The sequence below is a fragment of the Canis aureus genome, chromosome 26, assembly GCF_053574225.1.
Source record: "Canis aureus isolate CA01 chromosome 26, VMU_Caureus_v.1.0, whole genome shotgun sequence".
In the NCBI taxonomy this organism is placed as follows: domain Eukaryota; kingdom Metazoa; phylum Chordata; class Mammalia; order Carnivora; family Canidae; genus Canis; species Canis aureus.
In genome coordinates, this window is record NC_135636.1 from 22,701,037 (window position 1) to 22,720,500 (window position 19,464).

General features: G+C 48.6%; 1 protein-coding gene across 6 annotated transcripts in view; it reads right to left on the reverse strand.

Moving 5' to 3' along the window:
* The window catches only part of SMOX (spermine oxidase), a 67,372-nt gene that overhangs the window by 14,400 nt on the left and 33,508 nt on the right, over positions 1–19,464 (reverse strand). For 4 of the 6 annotated variants that reach the window (XM_077872330.1, XM_077872328.1, XM_077872329.1 and 1 more), the window contains exons 2-8: positions 18,769–19,002; positions 14,870–15,096; positions 10,521–10,694; positions 9,600–10,359; positions 8,689–8,849; positions 6,758–6,847; positions 5,840–6,301 (exon numbers count right to left, since the gene is read on the reverse strand). In XM_077872330.1, coding sequence (XP_077728456.1) covers positions 6,164–6,301; positions 6,758–6,847; positions 8,689–8,849; positions 9,600–10,359; positions 10,521–10,694; positions 14,870–15,096; positions 18,769–18,976 — 1,758 coding nt within the window. In that variant the 5' untranslated portion in view covers positions 18,977–19,002 and the 3' untranslated portion in view covers positions 5,840–6,163. Of the gene's footprint in view, positions 1–5,839; positions 6,302–6,757; positions 6,848–8,688; positions 8,850–9,599; positions 10,360–10,520; positions 10,695–14,869; positions 15,097–18,768; positions 19,003–19,464 lie in introns of those variants that run through there. The other 2 variants (XM_077872332.1, XM_077872334.1) reach the window with 2 other exon arrangements.

Here is a 19,464-nt window from a genome sequence, read left to right on the forward strand (position 1 = left end):
TACATAATTATAGTTAGATACTTCAACACTATTCTCTCAACAACAGCTAGAACTAGCAAAGATAAAGAAGAAACCAACGTCTAGAACTAGCAAAGATATAGAAGAAACAAGTATCACCACCAACCAACATAATCTAATCAACATCTATAGAACACTCCACCCAACAATAGCAGAATACATATCATTTGCAAATCCCCATAGATTATGTGCCAGGATAGACCATATCCCAGACCATAAAACAAACTCAACAAATTTAAAAGAATTTAAATCCTAAATCCAACTTTTGCTTGAGAAACAAAAGAGTTCAAACTTCTTATCTATTTATTTACTTAGTGAATGTATTTATTAAAGTACAATTAAATCTTTTTTTGAGGCTGGCATACAAAAGGAAGACACTGAAAGCCTGATAGAGAAAGGGAGGGAGGAAAGAAAGAGAAAATCTTATCTTGGACCTAACAAGGTTTCTTTTTACTGTTAAGAATCAAAAATCAGTGATACTCTAGAATAAGTTACAATCTTATTTTATTCACTTATTCAAGTAAATTAAAGATACTTTCTATGATTTGTTGGGGGTGTTGTTGTTGTTGAATTCAGAAAAAACCCCGGAGAGAAACCAGTACACACACGTTCTCCCTGCAGCAAGAGGGCTGTAGTCCCATTTGGCCCGCAGATGGCGCCCGAGGATTGTTTTGGACCACGAGTTGGTTGCTTCCGGACAGCCCGGAGTCCAAAGCCCATCCTCCCCACCTCCCCTAACCTTGGTGAGCGCGGAGCCTGTGTCTCTCTCTGCAACCTAAGGATCCTCAACAATAACCACTAGGGTAAGGATAGTGAGAATGCAGAGAGAGCAAGTGTAGAAAATGCCAGCGAGAAGCTTGGCTGAAAGGAAGGCAAGAGACGGTGGCAGAAAGAGGAGGGGGGTGACAGGAAAGACAAGGGCATCTTGAAATGTGGATGGGAAGGATGGAGTAGAGAGAAGAGGGAGAGGAAAGAATGAGGCAAGGCCCCTGACTTTGGGACATGGGACGCACAAGGGAGAGTCACATACTTCCTCTGTGTCAGGGGGATTGGGGGCGGTCACTATCAGGATGGGTGTGAAGACTAACTCTTTGTAGATTTGGCAAGGAAGTTGCCTCCAGTGGCTTATGTTGAGACTATGAAGCAGGAGACATTGTTGTCTGTTGACAGCGAGGACACAGGGGGTCCATAGTAGTATGAAGGGAGAGAGCTGACAGGGGAAACCTGGGCGGGGGCAGGGGGCAGTTGTCTCAAAATTGCTCAAATACAGAGCTTGCTGAAACAAAATATGCCTGACATTTTGCATCCCCTAATAGAGAGCCAGGTTTTGAAAATCAGTGCCTGCAAAATCAGTGTTCAGCAACCACTACCAGAACCATGAGAGGCGAGACCAGCTTTTGTATCTACAACTCCAATTAAATAGTATGAAGCAGGGCTGTGATCAACCCTTAGCTTCTTACGTTAGATGCCCACCATGAGCTTAGATGCCCTGGATGCCACCTTATTAGGACCACAACCCCTCCCATCTGTTGAGATTTGATTACCCTACACAAATCAGGAGTAGCCTCAACAAACAGCACAGCCAGTCATTACGAGAAAACACAGCCTCTTGTAACTCTACCATTATGTTTGGCAGACCATTACTTAAGCAGGCAGTTCTCTAGACCTGAACCAGCAACCCACCTCGCTCTGCACCTTGAGGTTACTCTTGGGCTCATCTCAACAGGCCCAAGTAAATGCAGGGTGACTCAAAGCAGAAATGCTTCTCTCCTACATTTGCCTGTGGGCAGCACAGACATTCCAAGCAGCTCCCACGAAATAGGAGCTGTTAACCTGTCCCATAGCAGCAAAGGTGGGAAGACATAGTACCTGCCAAGTACCCCAGGCCCTTTGAAGAACATTTCTGAGGCTTCCACAAGACCACAACTGAATTCCTTCCTCATGGATTCACTGATGCCCATAGCACAAGACATCACGCAACCATCCTACTAGAATCTTGTGCCAGAAAAGATATTTCCTTTCAAGTGACTTTCTTTCTTTCTTCTTTTTTTTTTTTTTCAAGTGACTTTCTATAGGTGACTTTTTCTATAGGCTCAGTGGTTGAGCATCTGCCTTTGCTCAGATCGTGATCCTGGAGCCCTGGGATGGAGTCCCTGCACTGGGCTCCCTGCAGGGAATTGTATAACAGGTGTTGATGTGGGTGTTAGGCCTGCGCATGCCACATTTGCCATCCATGATAGAGTCCGATGAGTGTCCACCAATGCCAAGGCTGCTTCAGAGACTTAGTCACAGCAAGGAACTCATCCTATGTTCCCAGTACATCTAGTCTGTCTCGCTTCAGAATGGCCCTTGCTTTTATCTGCTTCAAATCTGGTTTCAGAGGTGCAAACATAAATGCTCCCCACATTATGTGATTGTTGTGGAGGCAGCAACTGGAAGGCTGTGGCAAACTCCATGGCCATGCTTCCCGCACCTGTCCCCACCTTCCTCCCAGGGTAGCTCCCTCCCCCTCGGATGGCATCCTCTCCAAGCTGCGTAGCTTTGAACAGTCCCACACAGTTCTAGGAACCTCCATCTCCTCTGCAGTGAAATAATCCCCACCTCCCTCACATGGCTGCAGATGCCCAGATGAGGGGACGCAGGCAAGGGGTCTGATAAATGGTGACATGCTAGTAAACAGTAAATGTAAGGCCAGTGCTTATCACCAGGCAGCCAGAGGGACAGAAGTAGGTCCTTCCTCCCTTTATCTGTCTCAGGATGTGTCATCTCTGCTGCAAGGAGGAAATTCACTGGGTCAACACAACTGTGTATTTTGGGATGGGAGAGTGGGGGGAAGGGTGTCTTCAGACTCTTTTTAAACTTCTTAAATTGAGTTATATCATACACACAGAAAAGTGCATAAATCTTCAGTGTATAACCCAACGCATTTTTAAGAATGTATATACCCAGGACACCTGGGTGGCTCAGTGGTTGAGCATCTGCCTTTGCTCAGATCGTGATCCTGGGGTCCTGGGATGGAGTCCCTGCACTGTGCTCCCTTCAGGGAGCCTGCTTCTCCTTCCGCCTGTCTCTGCTTCTCTGTGTGTGTCTCTCATAAATAAAAAAATACGATATTTTTTTTAAAAAAAAAGAATGTATACATCCATTCAACCACCATCCAGGTCAAGATACAGAACATTTCTGTAACCCAGGAAGCACCCCCATACTTCCTCCCAGGCACTACCCATCCCTCCATATCTAATACTATGCTTGGGTTTGTAGGTTCTTGAATCTCATATTAAGAAATCATACTGTATGTAGCCTTGGTCTGGCTTCTTTCATGCAACCTAATGCTTTTGAGATTAATTGACATTGCAAATACCAACTTGTTCTTTTCTATTGGTACAGAGTATTCCATTGTATGGATGTACTACACTTTGCTCTACTATTGATGGACATCTGAGCTGTTTCCAGTTTTTGGCTATTATGGACTATGTTGCTATGTACATTCTGGTACATATGTTTGGTGGGCATATGCATTCATTTCCCTTGGGTGTATAGCCAGGAGTGGAAATGAAATGCTGGCGGATGCATGCCAGCTATATAGTAGAATCTGCCACACGGTTCCCCAGTGTGGCATATGCATTTCCACTCTCTCCAGCAATGGCCTCTAATTATTTTTTTCGGCACCAGCCTCTTGTTTTCAGTGCAATAAATAGAGCCTGCAACGTGGACTCAGATCTCAGTGACCTTAGGTGCCATTACTTGACTCTTACAGGATTTGTCTCCCGGTGGGAATAAATTGCCTTCCCCAGCCTGAGTTGGCATCCATATCAAATTAAGAGACCCATGCACCCTGTATTAATGACTGACACCCTGCCTGGTAGGTGGCTGGCTCTAAGTGAATATTCCCTCCCTCCCTTTTTCCCCACACCTGAAGCTCCTTCAACATGCAATCACAGAATAGACATTTATAGCCCTTTCACCCTCATGAACTTCTTTAGAATTCCTCTGCCAGTGATCCTGAGAATCTACTTACTATTTTCTTCCCCCATACTTATGTGACAGGCCACTTCTACCCACCCCTACCCCTTTAGTGGGGAAAACCCAGGACAGAGAGCTTCCTTTGCAAAGTAACTGTGGGCCAGGAAGGAGACACACCCCTTGGCCAAAGAAAGTCCAAACTTACAGTGTCTCTTTAAGCACCATTATGAAAGACCTACAAGATTCATTATGTTAGGGCACCTGGGTGGCTCAGTGGCTGAGTGTCTGCCTTTGGCTTGGGTCATGATCCCAGGGTCCTGGGATCGAATCCCACATCAGGATCCCTGAAGGGAACCTGCTTCTCCTTCTGCCTGCATCTCTGCCTCTCACTCTGTGTCTCTCATGAATGAATAAATACAATCTTTAATTTAAAAAATTCGTTAAGTAAAACAAGCAAAATGCAGAACGAGATGAATACTCTGTCACCTTTGCATAAAAAGGAGAAGGCCCCACATTTATCTTGACATACTAGAAATAGATACACAAGGCATTAATCGCATGAGTTGTGGGGAGCAGCACAGCTACTGGGGACAGCTGGGGGAGGAGAGGTTCCCACAACCCCTTTCATGACTTTTGAGCTTGCACCACATCCATAGAACCTCTTCTCAAAAAATGTTTATATACTTACAATTTTTTGTTATGTGTCAGGTGATTATGAATCCCTGACAGAAAGTCCAGGTGGATTGACCTTGGCAAAGCAAGGATGCCTATGAGCTATGTGCACGTAGTAGTTGTGCGAGCAGGGGTGTGTGTGGAAGTGGATGCAGGTAGGCCTGTGTGTAGGCGTGTCTACGTGTTGGACAGCTCCAGCATGACCAGAGGTAACACGGAAGAGGATGTAACGTCCTATCAGGAGCAGTGTCCCACACGTCTGAGAAGGGAGCCCCACCTAAGTTCACACAGTTAGACTGGGGGCAGGGAGGCACCTGGATTTTCATGACTTCCTCCACCACCAAATCCCTTAATTTTATATAATTCAAATTCTATCATTAGCAACCTGGAGCCAGGAAATGGCTAAATGTTCTTTAAGGTTCTACGCCTGTGTACAAGATGTAGCTGTGTGTAGGTATAAGGGTGCGGGGTGGTGTATCATGTAAGAGTGAGTGTATGGAGGGGTGTGTGTCTGTGGGTGCATGCAAGTATGTGTGTGTGCATATGCAGGTGAGTGTATGTATGTGTGCACGTGGAAGTGAGTGTGTGGGAGGTGAGTGTGTGTATGTGTGCTTTCACGCAGCAAAAAAAAGCAGAGAAGAGTATCTTCCCCCCAGTAAGTGATAGGCCCTTGGAATACAGCAGGTGGGTAACACTTAAGGACATCCTCCCAAATGGCCAGACTATCCACCTTCCCAGAAGTCAACAGTAGCCACCCCGAAGGCCAGACCTAGGGCCCCATGGCCAGGTGATACTCACTATTAATACATCTGAATTTAGCATAGAGCCACAACAGATGCCCCCTCCCCTAGAACTCACCTTCACTCCATGTGGCCATGCCACCCAGTAGGGCTCTGAGAAGTCCAGCAAAGTTGGCCAGTGGGCAAACAACAGGCCCATCCTGAAGGAGCTGAGCTGAGCAGTGAGGCGCCCTGATCCCTGAGGGGTCTCGCCAGCAGGAAGGCAAACAACCACAAGCAGATTGAGGTGAGGAGGTACTCCTTCCAGTAAAGGCAGATACCTTACCTTCTGGGGGCACAGCCGGGTCACAGCCCTCCCATCATCCCCTCATTCAAAAAGGATGTGCTAAAAAATACTAGAGACACACATACACACAAAGAGGCTGAGGTAAATGGAAGAGAGAAGCTGAGGAGCAGGAGAAGGGCAAGCCTCTTTTATTATCCCAAAATGCAAAGTATTGAAGGCACTTACAATAACAAGGCAGGAGGGGGGTGGGGGTCAGAGCACAGAGGTAAATCATCGGGTCCCCTCCCTGGTCACCACCCGGCATGGAGAAGAGGAAAAGCTACAGGACCAGATCTGAAGCCAGTCGGGGTGTCTACCTCTACAAAAGGTACAAATCCATTCTACAGAAGATTAGAAAATGAGGAGCACACAGCAGCAAGGGGCAGGGCTGGCAGTCACAAGTTAGTGGCTCTGTAAGGAACACACTCGGCAGTGAAGAGGGCCCTCAGGTCCCCTGCTGGAAGAGGTCCCGGTACATCTCGATGAGACGGGCAGCCTCGCGCTGGCCAGAGAGCAGAGCACCATGGGTGGTGGAGTAGTACTTGCGGTGAGTGGCCTCACCCGAGAACAGCACCTGCATGGGCTGGGCCAGGGGACGGGGAAGTGAGGGTCGAGGAGCAAGAAAGGCTAGGAGGCTACCTGTCTGCCCCCAGGAACCACCCCCCCCCATCCATACTACAAGTCAGAGAGCAAGCATCTGAGATGCAGGTATTGCTGCTTCCACAGGATGAGGACTTGCCCATCCCACCTGGCCACCTTCCCCTGTTTCTTCCCCAGACATCCAGGCCTCAGTTCTTTCTGCTCCGAGGCTGTCAGGAGTCCTGGTTCTGCAGTCCTGGAGGCTCACTGTGCCTCTTACTAGTGAACTCAGGGCAAGTGGCTTAACCTCCCTAGACCTTGATTTTGTCATCTGCAAAACAGGTTTACACCACCTACTTCTGAGGGTGGTTGAGAGGGTTAATTGAAATAATGTATCTAAAGTACTTAGAACCTGGAAGAACATAAGCACTCAATAAAGTTAGGCGGTAATTTAACAAACCTTTATGGAGCCCCTATTAGAGTCCAGGGACTGTTCTGGGCACTTGGAAGATAAAAGGTGACCGGGCTGCTGCTTTGAGGAGTTTCCTTGCTGGTGGGGAAGCCAGACACGAAACCCAATTACTAAAAGGTGCCACGTGTGACATGACGGGTGTTTGGGCAAGGTGCTGAGAGCCCAGAAAAGAGGCCCACAGTAAGGGGGACTGCACAAAGTTTCCCAGAGGACAAGACCATCAGGCTGCTTCTCAGAAGATGCTCGGTAAACAAACAAGCAAATGACATTTCAGGAAGAAGGAAAAACGGGGGCAAAAATGCACCAGAGCAAGGGACAGTGAGAATTTTGGTATAGCCAGGGCTCAACCTTAAGAAAGCAAGCTCTCTAGGTGGGATCCAGGTGAAGTACGAGTGCCTGCATCCCAAGCTTGAGTTCAGGCTTTTATCTCACTGTATCTCAAACTGAATGTGCAAAGGCACCAACCGAGGACCCTGGGAGAATGTAGTTTTTAATTCAGCAGGTCTAGGGAGTGCTGTGAGTCTGCATTTTGAAAGCACTCTCACTTGATGCTGGTGCTGCTGGTCCACAGACCACTTACTTTGAGTAGGGAAGCTTTAACCCACCAACAAGGAGGCTGCAGAGGCAGTTAAGCTGTAGGAGGGCGGGGTGGGTGGGGTGCATATTGTGGCAGAAGGCAAGCTGCCTACTCCCACATCCATTCTCCTCTTTCTCCTAGTAACAAAGCCCTGATTTTTAACTGGGTCCATTGTCATCCAGAATAAAAATGATGCTTCCCAAACCCTTTAGCAGCTGCTATAGGCAGGTGACTAAGTTCTGGCCAATCAGCTTCAAGTGCACTGTTGTTTAGAGGCACTGACTCAGCCCCGAGGGGTTCCCCTCTTCTGTCCCTCTACCTGTCACAGACTTGAGAGTGGCAACCTTACAGCCCTCTAGAACCACAGAGTGGCCCTGAAGATGGAGCTGGGTGCCCATGATACAGGGTCCTGACATCTACCTCTGGATTTCCCTTTGTATGAAAGAAGGAAACTGTCTGGTTTAAGCCCCAGTTACTTTCCTGTTGTGTTGCTTTGTGCTGTAGGCACCAGTCCTAACTGATGCAGGTGACAAGTGAAGGTTTGGTTTTCAGGAAGGTGGCTGTAGCAGCAGGAAGGGCCTCTTCCTCTCTCCTGCTGAGCACAACCAGGGCATGCACAACACATGCTGGAAATCTTCTTCACCAATTACACCAAAGAATCGTCTTAAATATAATTCTGTTGGGGTTCTAACATTGATTGTATGTGTAGGCTTGGTGGGGGAAACTCAAAATCCACTTTATAAGAACAGAAATATATACAACGTTTCTCTCAGATTTATTATTTTTCTCTATTATTTATTATAGAGTTGATATAATTTGGGGGAGGGTATTTTTTATTTTATTTTCTGAAACATATTAGGGGGAAAAAGTAAATAAAACATATTGGGGAAACTTACTTCTTATTGAATCACTGCTGTCCAACAGAACTTTCCATGATGATAGAAATGTTCTCACACCGCAGCCACTAGGCACATGTGACTATCAAATTTGAAATGTGGCCAGTGCAACCAAGGAACTAAATATTTAATATATTAATTTCAATTTTAATTAGTTAATTTCAATTAAATGTGGTTAATGGCTACCATATAGGACAGCAGAGCATGAAATGGCTCGGCTCTTACAACCTCAATAAAGCGTTTAACATCTCAATTTGATCCCATCTTTTCTTCCAGATGTTAAGTGCACGTCTTTCTTTTCTCTTTCAACACAGAAGTTACTCCATCCATCTCAGCTTGGCACCCCTCAGTGAGCACCGCCCGCCCTCTCCCCGGCCAACCAAACCCACATACAAAACCCCTGCCCCCAGCCCCACAGGCCCTCCTCACCCTGCACCCATGCTCACCGCCATCTTGGAGCTCTCAGTGTATGGCAGAGGCTTGGCCAGCTTCTCTACGTCTGCCCCACTGGAGCCCACCTGCGTGTACGAATAGGAGCCTCGGAAGTATGGGTTGCTGCCCCAGGCTGAGCGCAGGATTCGCCGCGGTTTGGGAATGTTGGGGTTCCCTGTTGGGGAAGAGCCAAGAGGAAGGAGGATAAGAAATGGCTGCACACCGAAGACACCACTGAGCAGGCAACCACCAGTCCACCACCAAGGCCAGGCCCCTGCGGGGAGGCAGGGGAGACGCAGGAGGAGGGAGCAAGGCTGGGGCTCCAGCTGTTTAGCTCTAAGTGCCTCCTTGTGGAACCAACAGATACCCTGCTATCCCGGCAAAACAGCTCATCACTTAGGGGCCCTAATTTTCCTATAGGAAAAAATATTCCAGCTCATCATGTTTCCTCTTCCCATTTCAGGGGCTCTCATCAAGCTTTTCTGGGACAATGGATGAAAAGTGTTCAACTAAAAGAATCAGACAGTGAAATGCAAATCCATCTCAGAGCAGGACAGTATGAGTAGGAAATGGGCAATCTGAGGTTTGGGGGTGATACCTGAGTTTTTTTTTTTACCATCACCCCTTAGAAGAAACACAGTGCCCATGGTTCTGCATGTTTCTTTTTTTTTTTTTTTTTTTTTTTTTTTTTGGTTCTGCATGTTTCAAGTTCCAAGGCGGATAGTGGGGAGGAGCCTGCCATCTGTGAGCCCAGCCCTGCACCCCCTTTGGCAGCTCTCCCAGTAGGCATGCCCCTCAGCTCAGTGGCACAGTCTGGGGCTGCGGAGAGATCCAGCAGGTGCAGGAGATGCAGAGGAACGGAGCAGAGGATGGGACAGGACCAGGGCTGGGAGGCCAATGCAGGCCCAAGGCACGGGGAACACACCTGTAAACTGCCGCAGCATCTCTGTGCAGATCTCAGCCACCGCCTCATCATCGCACTTCTCCATGACAAGGGCCTCCTCCCCGCAGATCCAGCCGCTCAGCACGTGGCCATAGCGCTCAGGTGGGTAGAGCACGTCAAAGCCACAGATCTTGCGGTACCAGAGCTCAGGTGGGTAGGTGAGGGTGCGGCTCTCCGCCTCGTCCTCCCACACAAACTGTAGGCTGTTGCACTCGGGGCCCCAGAAGGGCTCCTCAAATTCCAGAAAGATCTTGTCAGTGGTGCCGATGCCCAGGCGGTGGATGGCAGCCACCTTCTCAGCAGGCAGGCCTGGCCGGAAGAAGCTGGTGTACTGCCTCTTGAGCACACCCAGCGACACGGTCACGATCACATGGTCCGCCGGGATCACCTCACAGTCCTCACACTCCACCAGCACTGGCCACTGCTTGTCCTCATCCCGCCCATCCCCCCGGGGCTCCTCTCCCCCCTGGTCGCCCTCCCCGGCGTCATGATTGTGGTCACCTTCGCCTCGGGGCTCAATCTCAGGGCCCCGGGGGCGGGCCGAGGCCTGGTCCCAGTGCACACAGCGGACAGGTTTCCCCAGCTGGATGACGTGGGTGGGGATGCCCTCAGCCAGCAGCTCCACAACCCGCATGAAGCCGGAGGGGATGATATGGTGGGCCCCGGGGATCTCGGTCCACTCCCCAAAGGCGCTCAGGGACACCTCGTCCATGCTGTGTGAGCTACTCTCACAGCTCTCCACCTGTGGGAAGAGCCAGAGAGGAGCTGGGTGACCACCAGGGCCTGGCCGGGGTCAAACAGGGCCTCAAAGCAGCACCACCCCCCTTGGACCCAGACTCCCCAGAATCCGTCTTCCTCCCACTGGCACCCGTATTCAACAAAGCTCTGGGCAGACAAGGATACCTTGAGGTACTGCTGGATCATGGCGAGCTTCAAGCACTTGGTGGCCTCCGGGTCCTCAGGGTCATCCCTGATGCGGTTGCGCACCTCCTCCCGGGTGAACACCCCCACGCTGTTCTGACTCTCAGCATTGACAGGTTTACCATGCCGGAAGAACTCCTGGGTCAAGTTATAGACCTGCCAGAGAGACCCCAGGAGACTGGAAACACACTCCCTCGCCCCACCTCCATCTCAGGCCAAAGAACCCCAACTCAAAAGTCCCCACCTTCCAGGTGTCCCCAGATAGGCTGAGCCCACAGCTCCTCTTCCTTGGTGAGTCAGTGTGGCACTTAGTGCTGCACTCTGGCTGTACCAACAGGGCCAACGTTCAGGCTGGCAAGCTGCCCTGGGTAGCCAGCCTCCTTGCTTCCAGGACTGCCCTCTAGGACCCTCCTGGGTCTGTGAGGGAGGGAGGGAGCCCTGGAGGCTCACTTGCTGGGCCCTTGCTGAAAATAAAGTGGAATATTTGGTACCTGGTGGGAGAGGAACCGTGTAGCCACGCAGACCAACCACTAGAGAACCCAGGTCTGCATGCATTTCCTTTTTCTCAGAACCACATACCCAAATCCTTTCCCTGCCACTCCTGCCCGAGCCTTTCTGCTTCACCCTCTCCCAGGGGGCCAATGTTTGGGGGGGAAAGGGAGCAGAAGGAGCCCTGAAATCTGAGCTCCCAGGAGATCCTCCCAGGCTCTGCTTGGGTGTACACAAAGTGCCCCTTTTACTTCAGAACCCAGACTTATGTAAGCAAGATGGCCATGTTGGGGCAAGATGTGTGGCAGGAGGGAGGCCCCAGTGTGCCGAGGAATGAAAATACATTTCACAGGCATATTCTGGCAAGAACTTCAACCCACACCTTATCAACAGAGCAACAAACAGGCCCTTGGAGCACAGTCCTGCTGCCTCTCCTGCCTGTGGGGCGCATAACTCCCACCAAACATTGGGCTGGTCTGCCTGAGGAAAGTGTAAGTGAGTCTTGGGTCAGGCATGGCATCCCTAAAGGGCAAGGTCTGAGCCCCAACATTCACTCAACAAACATGTACTAGGCTGTGCCAAACACAGATTATAATGGTGAGCAAGACGGACATTCCCCTGCCCTCACTCAAATGGTTTCTACATGATGCTCTGTGACAGGGGAGAACACAAGGGTTGTGAGATCAGCCCAGATGACCTTGGACAGGTGGCAGTGAGAGAGAGGAAAAGATGAGGGAGAGGAGAGAGAATGCAAGTGGCTCAGTCTTGCAGAAGTGGACAGCGAGGAGAAAGTTACAAGAGATAACTTTGAAAAGACAGGCAGGGGGTGGAGTAGGAGAGATTAAGAGTCATGTCAAGAACTCTGCACCCTGGTATCACTGAAGGGTTGTGAGCATGAGCACACACCCACTCTCCCTCCCAGTACACTGACAGATGTGGGCTCCTTGGCCAAACTCTGTGACTGGTGCCAATTTGTGGGACTCCTCCTCCTAAAGTGAGTTTGAACTTGGTCAGCCCACGTTCATGGCAATGATGTCTGCCCTGTACCCCAGCCCTGGTATAGGCCCTGGGGCTGCACAGTAGAGGAAGGAAGGTGACATTGCCCATCCCCCACCATTCCACTCAAGGGAAAAGCCTCTACATGAGATAGAAATATGAATTAAACATGTCTCTGAGTATACAATATAAAGAAGAAAAGGAGTTAAATTGTTTGCTTTTCCTCCCTACAGTCACAAGATGCTGGGCATTTGGCCTTAACTGGAGTCCTCAGCAAATTCCTCATCCGGCTACTAACTGCCAAGGAGTCAGGCTTTCAGCTTGCCTCCTCCTCCCTGGGTTTTTTCCTTTGGTGATAAGCAACATGGTAGCCAGTCTTCAGCTCATGTTGACTAAAGGCTGGAATGTACAGCTGGGAGTGATAAATTTAGTCTATCTACATGATTCTTTGTGTCAAAAACCAACCGGGTCAGCCTTAACTGAACATGGCTTTGTCATATAACTAGTCTCCTGTCCTGGATTAAATTACATCTTCCCAATGTGACCAAAGGAAATGGTACAAGCCTGTGACAACTAATACTTACCCCAATTTTCATTAAGCGCTTTTCATCAGGATCTCATTTAATCCTCACAACACTCTGAAGTAGATTTAACTATGTCCATTTTACAGGTGAGGAAAGTAAGAGTCAGAGAGCCTCAACAACTTGCTCAAAATCATACAACTAATAAATGATAGAACTAGCATTTGAATCAAAGTAGTCTTGCTTCAAGGGACCAAGTTCTATATGATACTAGTGCACAAACTCATTTATTTGTTAACCAATATAATACTTTCAAATGAGCAGCCCTTCAAAATCATCACCTTCAAAGGAAGGCTGCATATTTATTATGAAGCCACCCTCAGGCAGGACTTCACATGTTTAGAGCATGCCTCTTCAGAATGGCCTCCAGCATTGGTTAAGGGCCACACAAGGAAATCTCTCTTTCCTCATGGCTAACACGTCCTCCTTCTGAACCAAAGTATCACGGCTCCAACTGATAACCCACCTTAACCATCCTACTCTCCACAGCTCACACTCTTAGCTTTCAAAAATCAAACGCACAAACAGAAGCTGATGATGATCTACTTTTAAGCACATTTAAGAGAATGAGCAAGTCATAGACCCTGAAAGTCATTCTCAAGAGGCATCCATGCTTAAAGCACTCACAATGACCTGGAAATCAGGATGTGACTAATTCTCAGTAAGCCAGAAAGGTCTACTTTGAAGAATACTAGTCCTTATCTGCTCATTAACAATTTGGTCTCTTTGTCCATGAGCGAGAACAAAAAATACCATGGGACTGCATGCAACATATCTTGTGGGTGCACATACAGAAGTCACTGTGTGCCTGCCCTCCACTGAGCAAGGACTATCCCCAAAGCAAGAGTCATTTCTCCTTTCCCATGCCGGAGAGACAGAAAACGCACAATAGGTGCTTGTTGGCCAATTTACTGACCTGGAGTGAAGGATCATTACACTACAAATGACAAGCTATCAGAAGGCAGGACCTACATGCTACCTTGCTCTTTAAGTGCAGTTCACAGCACCACTGAAAGATACTAAAAGCGTGAACATTTTTTTAAAAATCTGAATTAGGGGCTCCTGGGTAGCTCAGTGGTTGAGCATCTGCCTTCAGCTCAGGTCATGATCCCAGGGTCCTGGGATCAAGTCCCACATCAGGCTCCTTGCAAGGAGTCTGCTTCTCCCTTTGCCTATGTCTCTGCCTCTCTGTGTGTGTCTGTCATGAATAAACAAATAAAATCTTTAAAAAAAAATTTTTAAACCTGAATTAGACAAAGATGTGTGCCATTGCCACTTCTATCCAACACTGTACTGGAGACACTAGCCAGTGCAATATGGCAAGAAAAGAAATAGGTTGTCTCAGGCTGTGCTGTCCAATAGAGTAGATACTAAACACTGGTAGCAATTTAAAATTAAATACTTAGTTCCTCAGTATTAGTAGCTACATTTCAAGAGCTCAAGACTCACATGTAGCTAATGATTACCCTACTGGATAATATGGGTCTAAAGCATCTCCATTATTATAGAAAGTTCTACTGCACAATGCAGGTCTGAGGATTAGAAAGAAACAAACAAAATTATCATTTTTTGTATAGTATTATATACACAAAATTCTAAAATATTATTAGAATATAAACTAATATGTTGATATAATATTAGCATTAAAATATTGCTAAATATTTATCAGGGTAGCTAAAATTAATATATAATAATCAGTTATAGTTCTATATGCTGGAAAAATTAGAAAATAAAATTTTTAAAAAATCACCACTTACAAGAGTATCCAAAAGCAATAACAATAATCACCACTGAAGCACCTAGTAATAAATCTAACAAAATATTTTTTTAAGATTTATTTATTTATTTGAGAGAGCAAGGGGAGGGGCAGAGGGAAAAGGAGAGAAATCTTTAAGCAGTCTCCCCACTGAATGCAGAGCCCAATGCAGCCGATCCCAGGATCTCAAGATCATGATCTAAGCTGAAATCAAGAGTCAGATGCTCAACCAACTGAACCACCCAGGCCCCCTCTAATAAATGATGTTTAAGGCCTTTCTAAAGAAATATTTAATCATCTATATCAATGGTCTCTTATCTACTACTTCTCCACTCATAATCTCCATTCTGTCCTCAAATTGTCCTGATTTTCCAAATACAGGACCCACAGAGTGTGCAAAAACATGACCAGAATCACAGACCGCCACAGGTCACACAACTCCCCCATTCTGCCAATGTGCTCCCTGCCTCACACAACTCATGTGCCCAGCTGCCTTGCTAACACCTCACCTCGTTGTATAAATCGCTGAATTCCTCAACCACGTCCTTGGGGATCCTGCGGCCACGGTTGGTGAGGTAGCAGGCCACGCCATTCTTGGAGTAGAGGCTGATGCGGCCCACGCTGCGCTCCCCATCAGTTGTCTCTTCCAGGAGGCCATTGGCTTCTGCTAGATGATAGATGGGATTCCCATGGGAGCCATGGATCCAGGTGGCTCCCAACTCAAAGGTGGCGTGTCCTGATGGTGACAACAATAGGCCCTTAGAGGGGCAGGGACTCCTTCAGAGAGGGCCAGAACACTACCTCACCCTTCTTCCTCCAAGAGGATCCTTTCACCCCCACAATAGGGCAGGAAGGGAGTCAGGTCCTTGTCTGGCAACCAATCAAAGTCTTCAGTGAAACGTTCCCAGTGGAAACTACATGTAGCACAATATGGGTTCTGCTTCACAGCTGAGATAACTGCCACCCTGAATAACTTTGTGATTGCCCCAGTTACTTCACTGGACTAGTTAGAAGGCTCTCTTTGTCCATCCTGTCTTTGTCTAACACAGCACCAGACACTGGACCCTCCTTCCTCATTGGTGACTCAGGAGATATTCTGTGGGCACCTGAGGATACAGTGGTCCCAGTAAGGGGAGTGAAGTTACCTGAAATACCCAGTAAGGAGACCCAGGAGGAGGGCCTCTGGCCCAAGGTCCTCATCTGACCTTACTCCAATTCCTCAACATCTCCAAGGGCCCCAGACTCTAAGCCCCGTCACAGACAGAAAGTGGCCCCCCTCCCAACTCAGTCTGGGGCAGAGAAGAAACAGTTAACATTCTAGTCTGGAATACTTCTCCCCAAGGACTCCCCAGGCAGTCTAAAATAGACTTCCAGAGAAGATTAATCTCTGTCATCCTAAGGCAGAAGAACATGACAGAACCCTGGAAGTCTGACTAGGGTAGGGGGCAACTCCTGGAACCAAGCTGAGACTGGACTAGGGCTGGGGCTGGTTCTACCACCCCATCCACAGCCAAAGTAGCAGATGCTTTGAGGCAAGCTAACTCTGTGCCTGGACCTCAGTTTCCTCTTCTGATGCTACAGGGACTGTGGCACACTGTCTCCTTCCTTGCCTAGCTCTCAAGGAAGTTGAAACAATGAAAGGAGAAGAGAGGAACATTTTTTTTTGCATTTTGTTTTGTTTTGGAGGACTGATTCAAGAAATCATGTGCAGTTAACTATTTGCCAAGATGATCACAATAATTCCTCCTATCCATGTACACATGGCCCTTTGCAACGTGACCTTGCTAGTCCTCCCATCAAGAGGGGGGGTCTATTTCCCCATCCCCTTGAATCTGAGCTGGACTTGTGACTTGCTTTGATTAATAGAATGCAGTGATGTCTGTGACTTCAGAGCCAAGGACTCAAGAGATATCATGGCTTCCACATTCCCTGTCTTAGAATGTGACCATGCTGGAGAGGCTTATCCTGCTGGAGATGTGTGGCTCAGCCAAATGCCAGTGCCAACCAGCAGATAAATGGGTAAGGCTGTCTTAGACAAACCAATTCCAATCAAGCCACCAGATGACTGCAGCTGAATGGGAGATCCCAGGCAAGAAGAACAAAAGAACCACCTAGATGAGTCCAGCCCAAATTCTTGACCCACAGAATTTAAGCAAATAACATGATGCTGTTTTAAGTTGCTACAATTGGGGGTGATTTGTTATGCAGCAATAGCTATCTGATACACCATAACAGACAACAGTATCACCCCTCACCACAGGAACTGGACATTCCTTTTTGTGTGTACCTTCCCTCTCCTGGGTTGTGTCTAATTAAACTACCAGTTACTAAAAATAGCCCTGTATATGCTATGTGCCAAACACACACAAGAGAAAAGGCAATCAACCTCATGCCATAGCCAGTGAGACAGAATTTCCCGGTGTCTATGGAGGAAGAGGCAGGAATGTGCATGTCTCTTTGTCCAGGAAAAGCGGGCAGACTGAAGGCACAAGAAAACTAAAAACCCAGTGCCCTATCTCCAGGCTTGGGGTTCCCCAAGGTATCTTGCCTGATTTGAGCTCCCAAGAGAAGAAGGGGACCAGCACTTGGTGAGGAGCATGGGTCCTCCCCAGGGCATGCCAGGGAGCTCCAAATTACACAGTCACTGGGTAGGAACATCCAAGCCTGGGGCACCCTTCCTGGCTCCACACGTGGCACAAGCAGGAATGAGGTGAGCAGCTTGAGGTCAGCAGCAAGGTCAGCATCCCACCGCCATTTGTGAGGCTCTTTGAGGACGCAGGGTGAGCAGGCCCCAATCTAAAGATATTTCCTGCCCTCTTCTATCTGCCCCTCTGTGCTGTGATCCTTGATACCCCTGAATTGAAGGGCACCAGCGCCATCTCTTCATCTACCCCACAGCATTCCCGGAGCCTCTGGCCCTCGACACCTGCTCAACACCCCTGAGATTGACAGCTACCATCTTACACCGCAGCAGGTCCAGCTGCAGCCTGGGCTTTCAGCCCTGCATGACTACACACAACACATGCAAATTCGTCCTTCTATGCTCTCCCCAATCCTGGCAGGGTCTGCCTCGATCTTCTTCACATATATCACTCTACACATACTGCCCCTTCCTTCTTCTGCTCACCCAACTCCCCCGATCACCAAGCTCCCCCAACTCAGGAAGGCTTCTGCCACCAATACATGGTGCATCCCCCTCAGTGTCCTGTAGCCCTGCACTTCCACACCACTGCCTGTACCATGCACGGTATGTCTCAGCTATCAGTGACCACCAAGACTGGGCCATGCGTCCTCTTATCTTCTGCTTCTATGTCACACACTGAATGTCTTATCAAGACTCAAGAACCACAACTGGAGCTGCCCCTTCTCTAAGGCTCCCAGCCAGCCAATCAGATGTCGAGCAAAGAATCCCAGGGCTTCCCTCCTGGCTGTCCCCAGGTTTATGAGTGCCTTGGACGGCACTTTCATCCTCACTGCCAACACACACTCCTGTGTGTGCCAGCAGAAGACAGACGCAACCTCATATACGCCTTCCAGGAAATGCTCTAGAAGACTCGCAATGTATCAAAGTTTCTGAAAGAGAAAAGGGCCCCATATGTGTCCTCAGCGTCTGCTCATTCTAAGCCTGACCACCTATGTCCCAAAGTCAGTTTCCACATCCATCAAATGTGGGCACATAATGTCTGCGTGGCCTTGCTGCCCCATGTGGGAACAGACACTGATACAAAATCTCCTGGAGGATCAACATAGCATGTGCTTTAGGCCATCATGCATGGTCCCTACCCACTCAGACTCTCAGTGGTCAGATCCCCTGGCTGGGAGACGCTGACCTCCAGCTACATTTCAGGCAAGTTCCCCACCCTTTAGGACCCCTGGTGAAATCTATCCACCCCTGGGGTAAGTCTCTTACCTAGCTACTTTCTCCAGAGTCTTCATTATCTGCAACCTAGACAGAGCCTCTTCCCAGACAAGCCTAAGATCTGCCCATCACCCACAAATCCCAACCACCTCTATTGCCCTGAGCTCCTAATTGTCCTAGGACTAGCTCTCAGTCACGATATACTAATTCACACTCAAGAATTAATGACTAATAAAAACTTACAGAACTCCTCTTCTTGTGAAGTACAAACTGGTCCACCCACTGATAAGACACTTTGGTCTGGGTCCTCTCCTTTCTAAACACTGTGATCTTAGGTCATGTTCTAAAAACAAAGGCCAGAGCCCCATCCTGCCCACCTCAGAGGGCTGCTCAAAGGGCAACGGAAGCTTCTGGTAATGCCCAGCCAGCATGTATGATGGAACATTTAATGTGGGGGAAAAACCAAAATAATGAGATTTCAGGCAGGGTCGAAGCACTGGAGGATAAAAGATGACCTTGGCTTAGAAGTCAGAGAGTGGAGACACTTACCAAGTTTCACACTCTGCACACGGCCTCCGATGCAGCTGGAAGCCTCAAGCACAGTGACATCCGTGAAGCCCTGCTCCAGAAGTGCTTTGGCTGCAGCTAGGCCAGCCAAGCCAGCACCAATCACCACCACACGAGGCTGTCCCCTTCTCCGTAGGCCACAACTGAGAGGGTCATCCGCACTGTCGCCACTGGATTCACAACTTTGCATACCGTCCGCACTGGCCTCCTAGGAACCTGCAGGGGGCAGGGGTATCACAGCTTACCTGCTCTGCCTTCACTGCCCACCTGCCCTAAGGAACACTCATGAGCTCTGTCCTCAAAGGGGGGAGAACTCGAGCCCTCCTGTTCTTCCTGAGACCTGGACCAGAGGAGCCATATCCCAAGAACATGGCAGGGAGGAGAACAGAGGGAAGAAAAGAGGTAGGGAAGATACACTGTGAGCCCCCACGAGCAAGCAGGACTGCTGGAAGCCCACTCTAAGCCCCTGAAATCCATCAATCTCATCCCAAGCCTGCTAGGCACTGCCTCTTCCTCACACTTGTGACAAGAGCCAGTTAGGAATGACCAAAAAGGAGAAACTGTTGACACCACTGACCCTGAACCAGCCTGCCCAAATACAGCTGCTGTGGTCCAGGTCACACCAACCCCAGATCCTCACACAGACCTTAGGATGCTCACATGGACCCCAGGATGCTC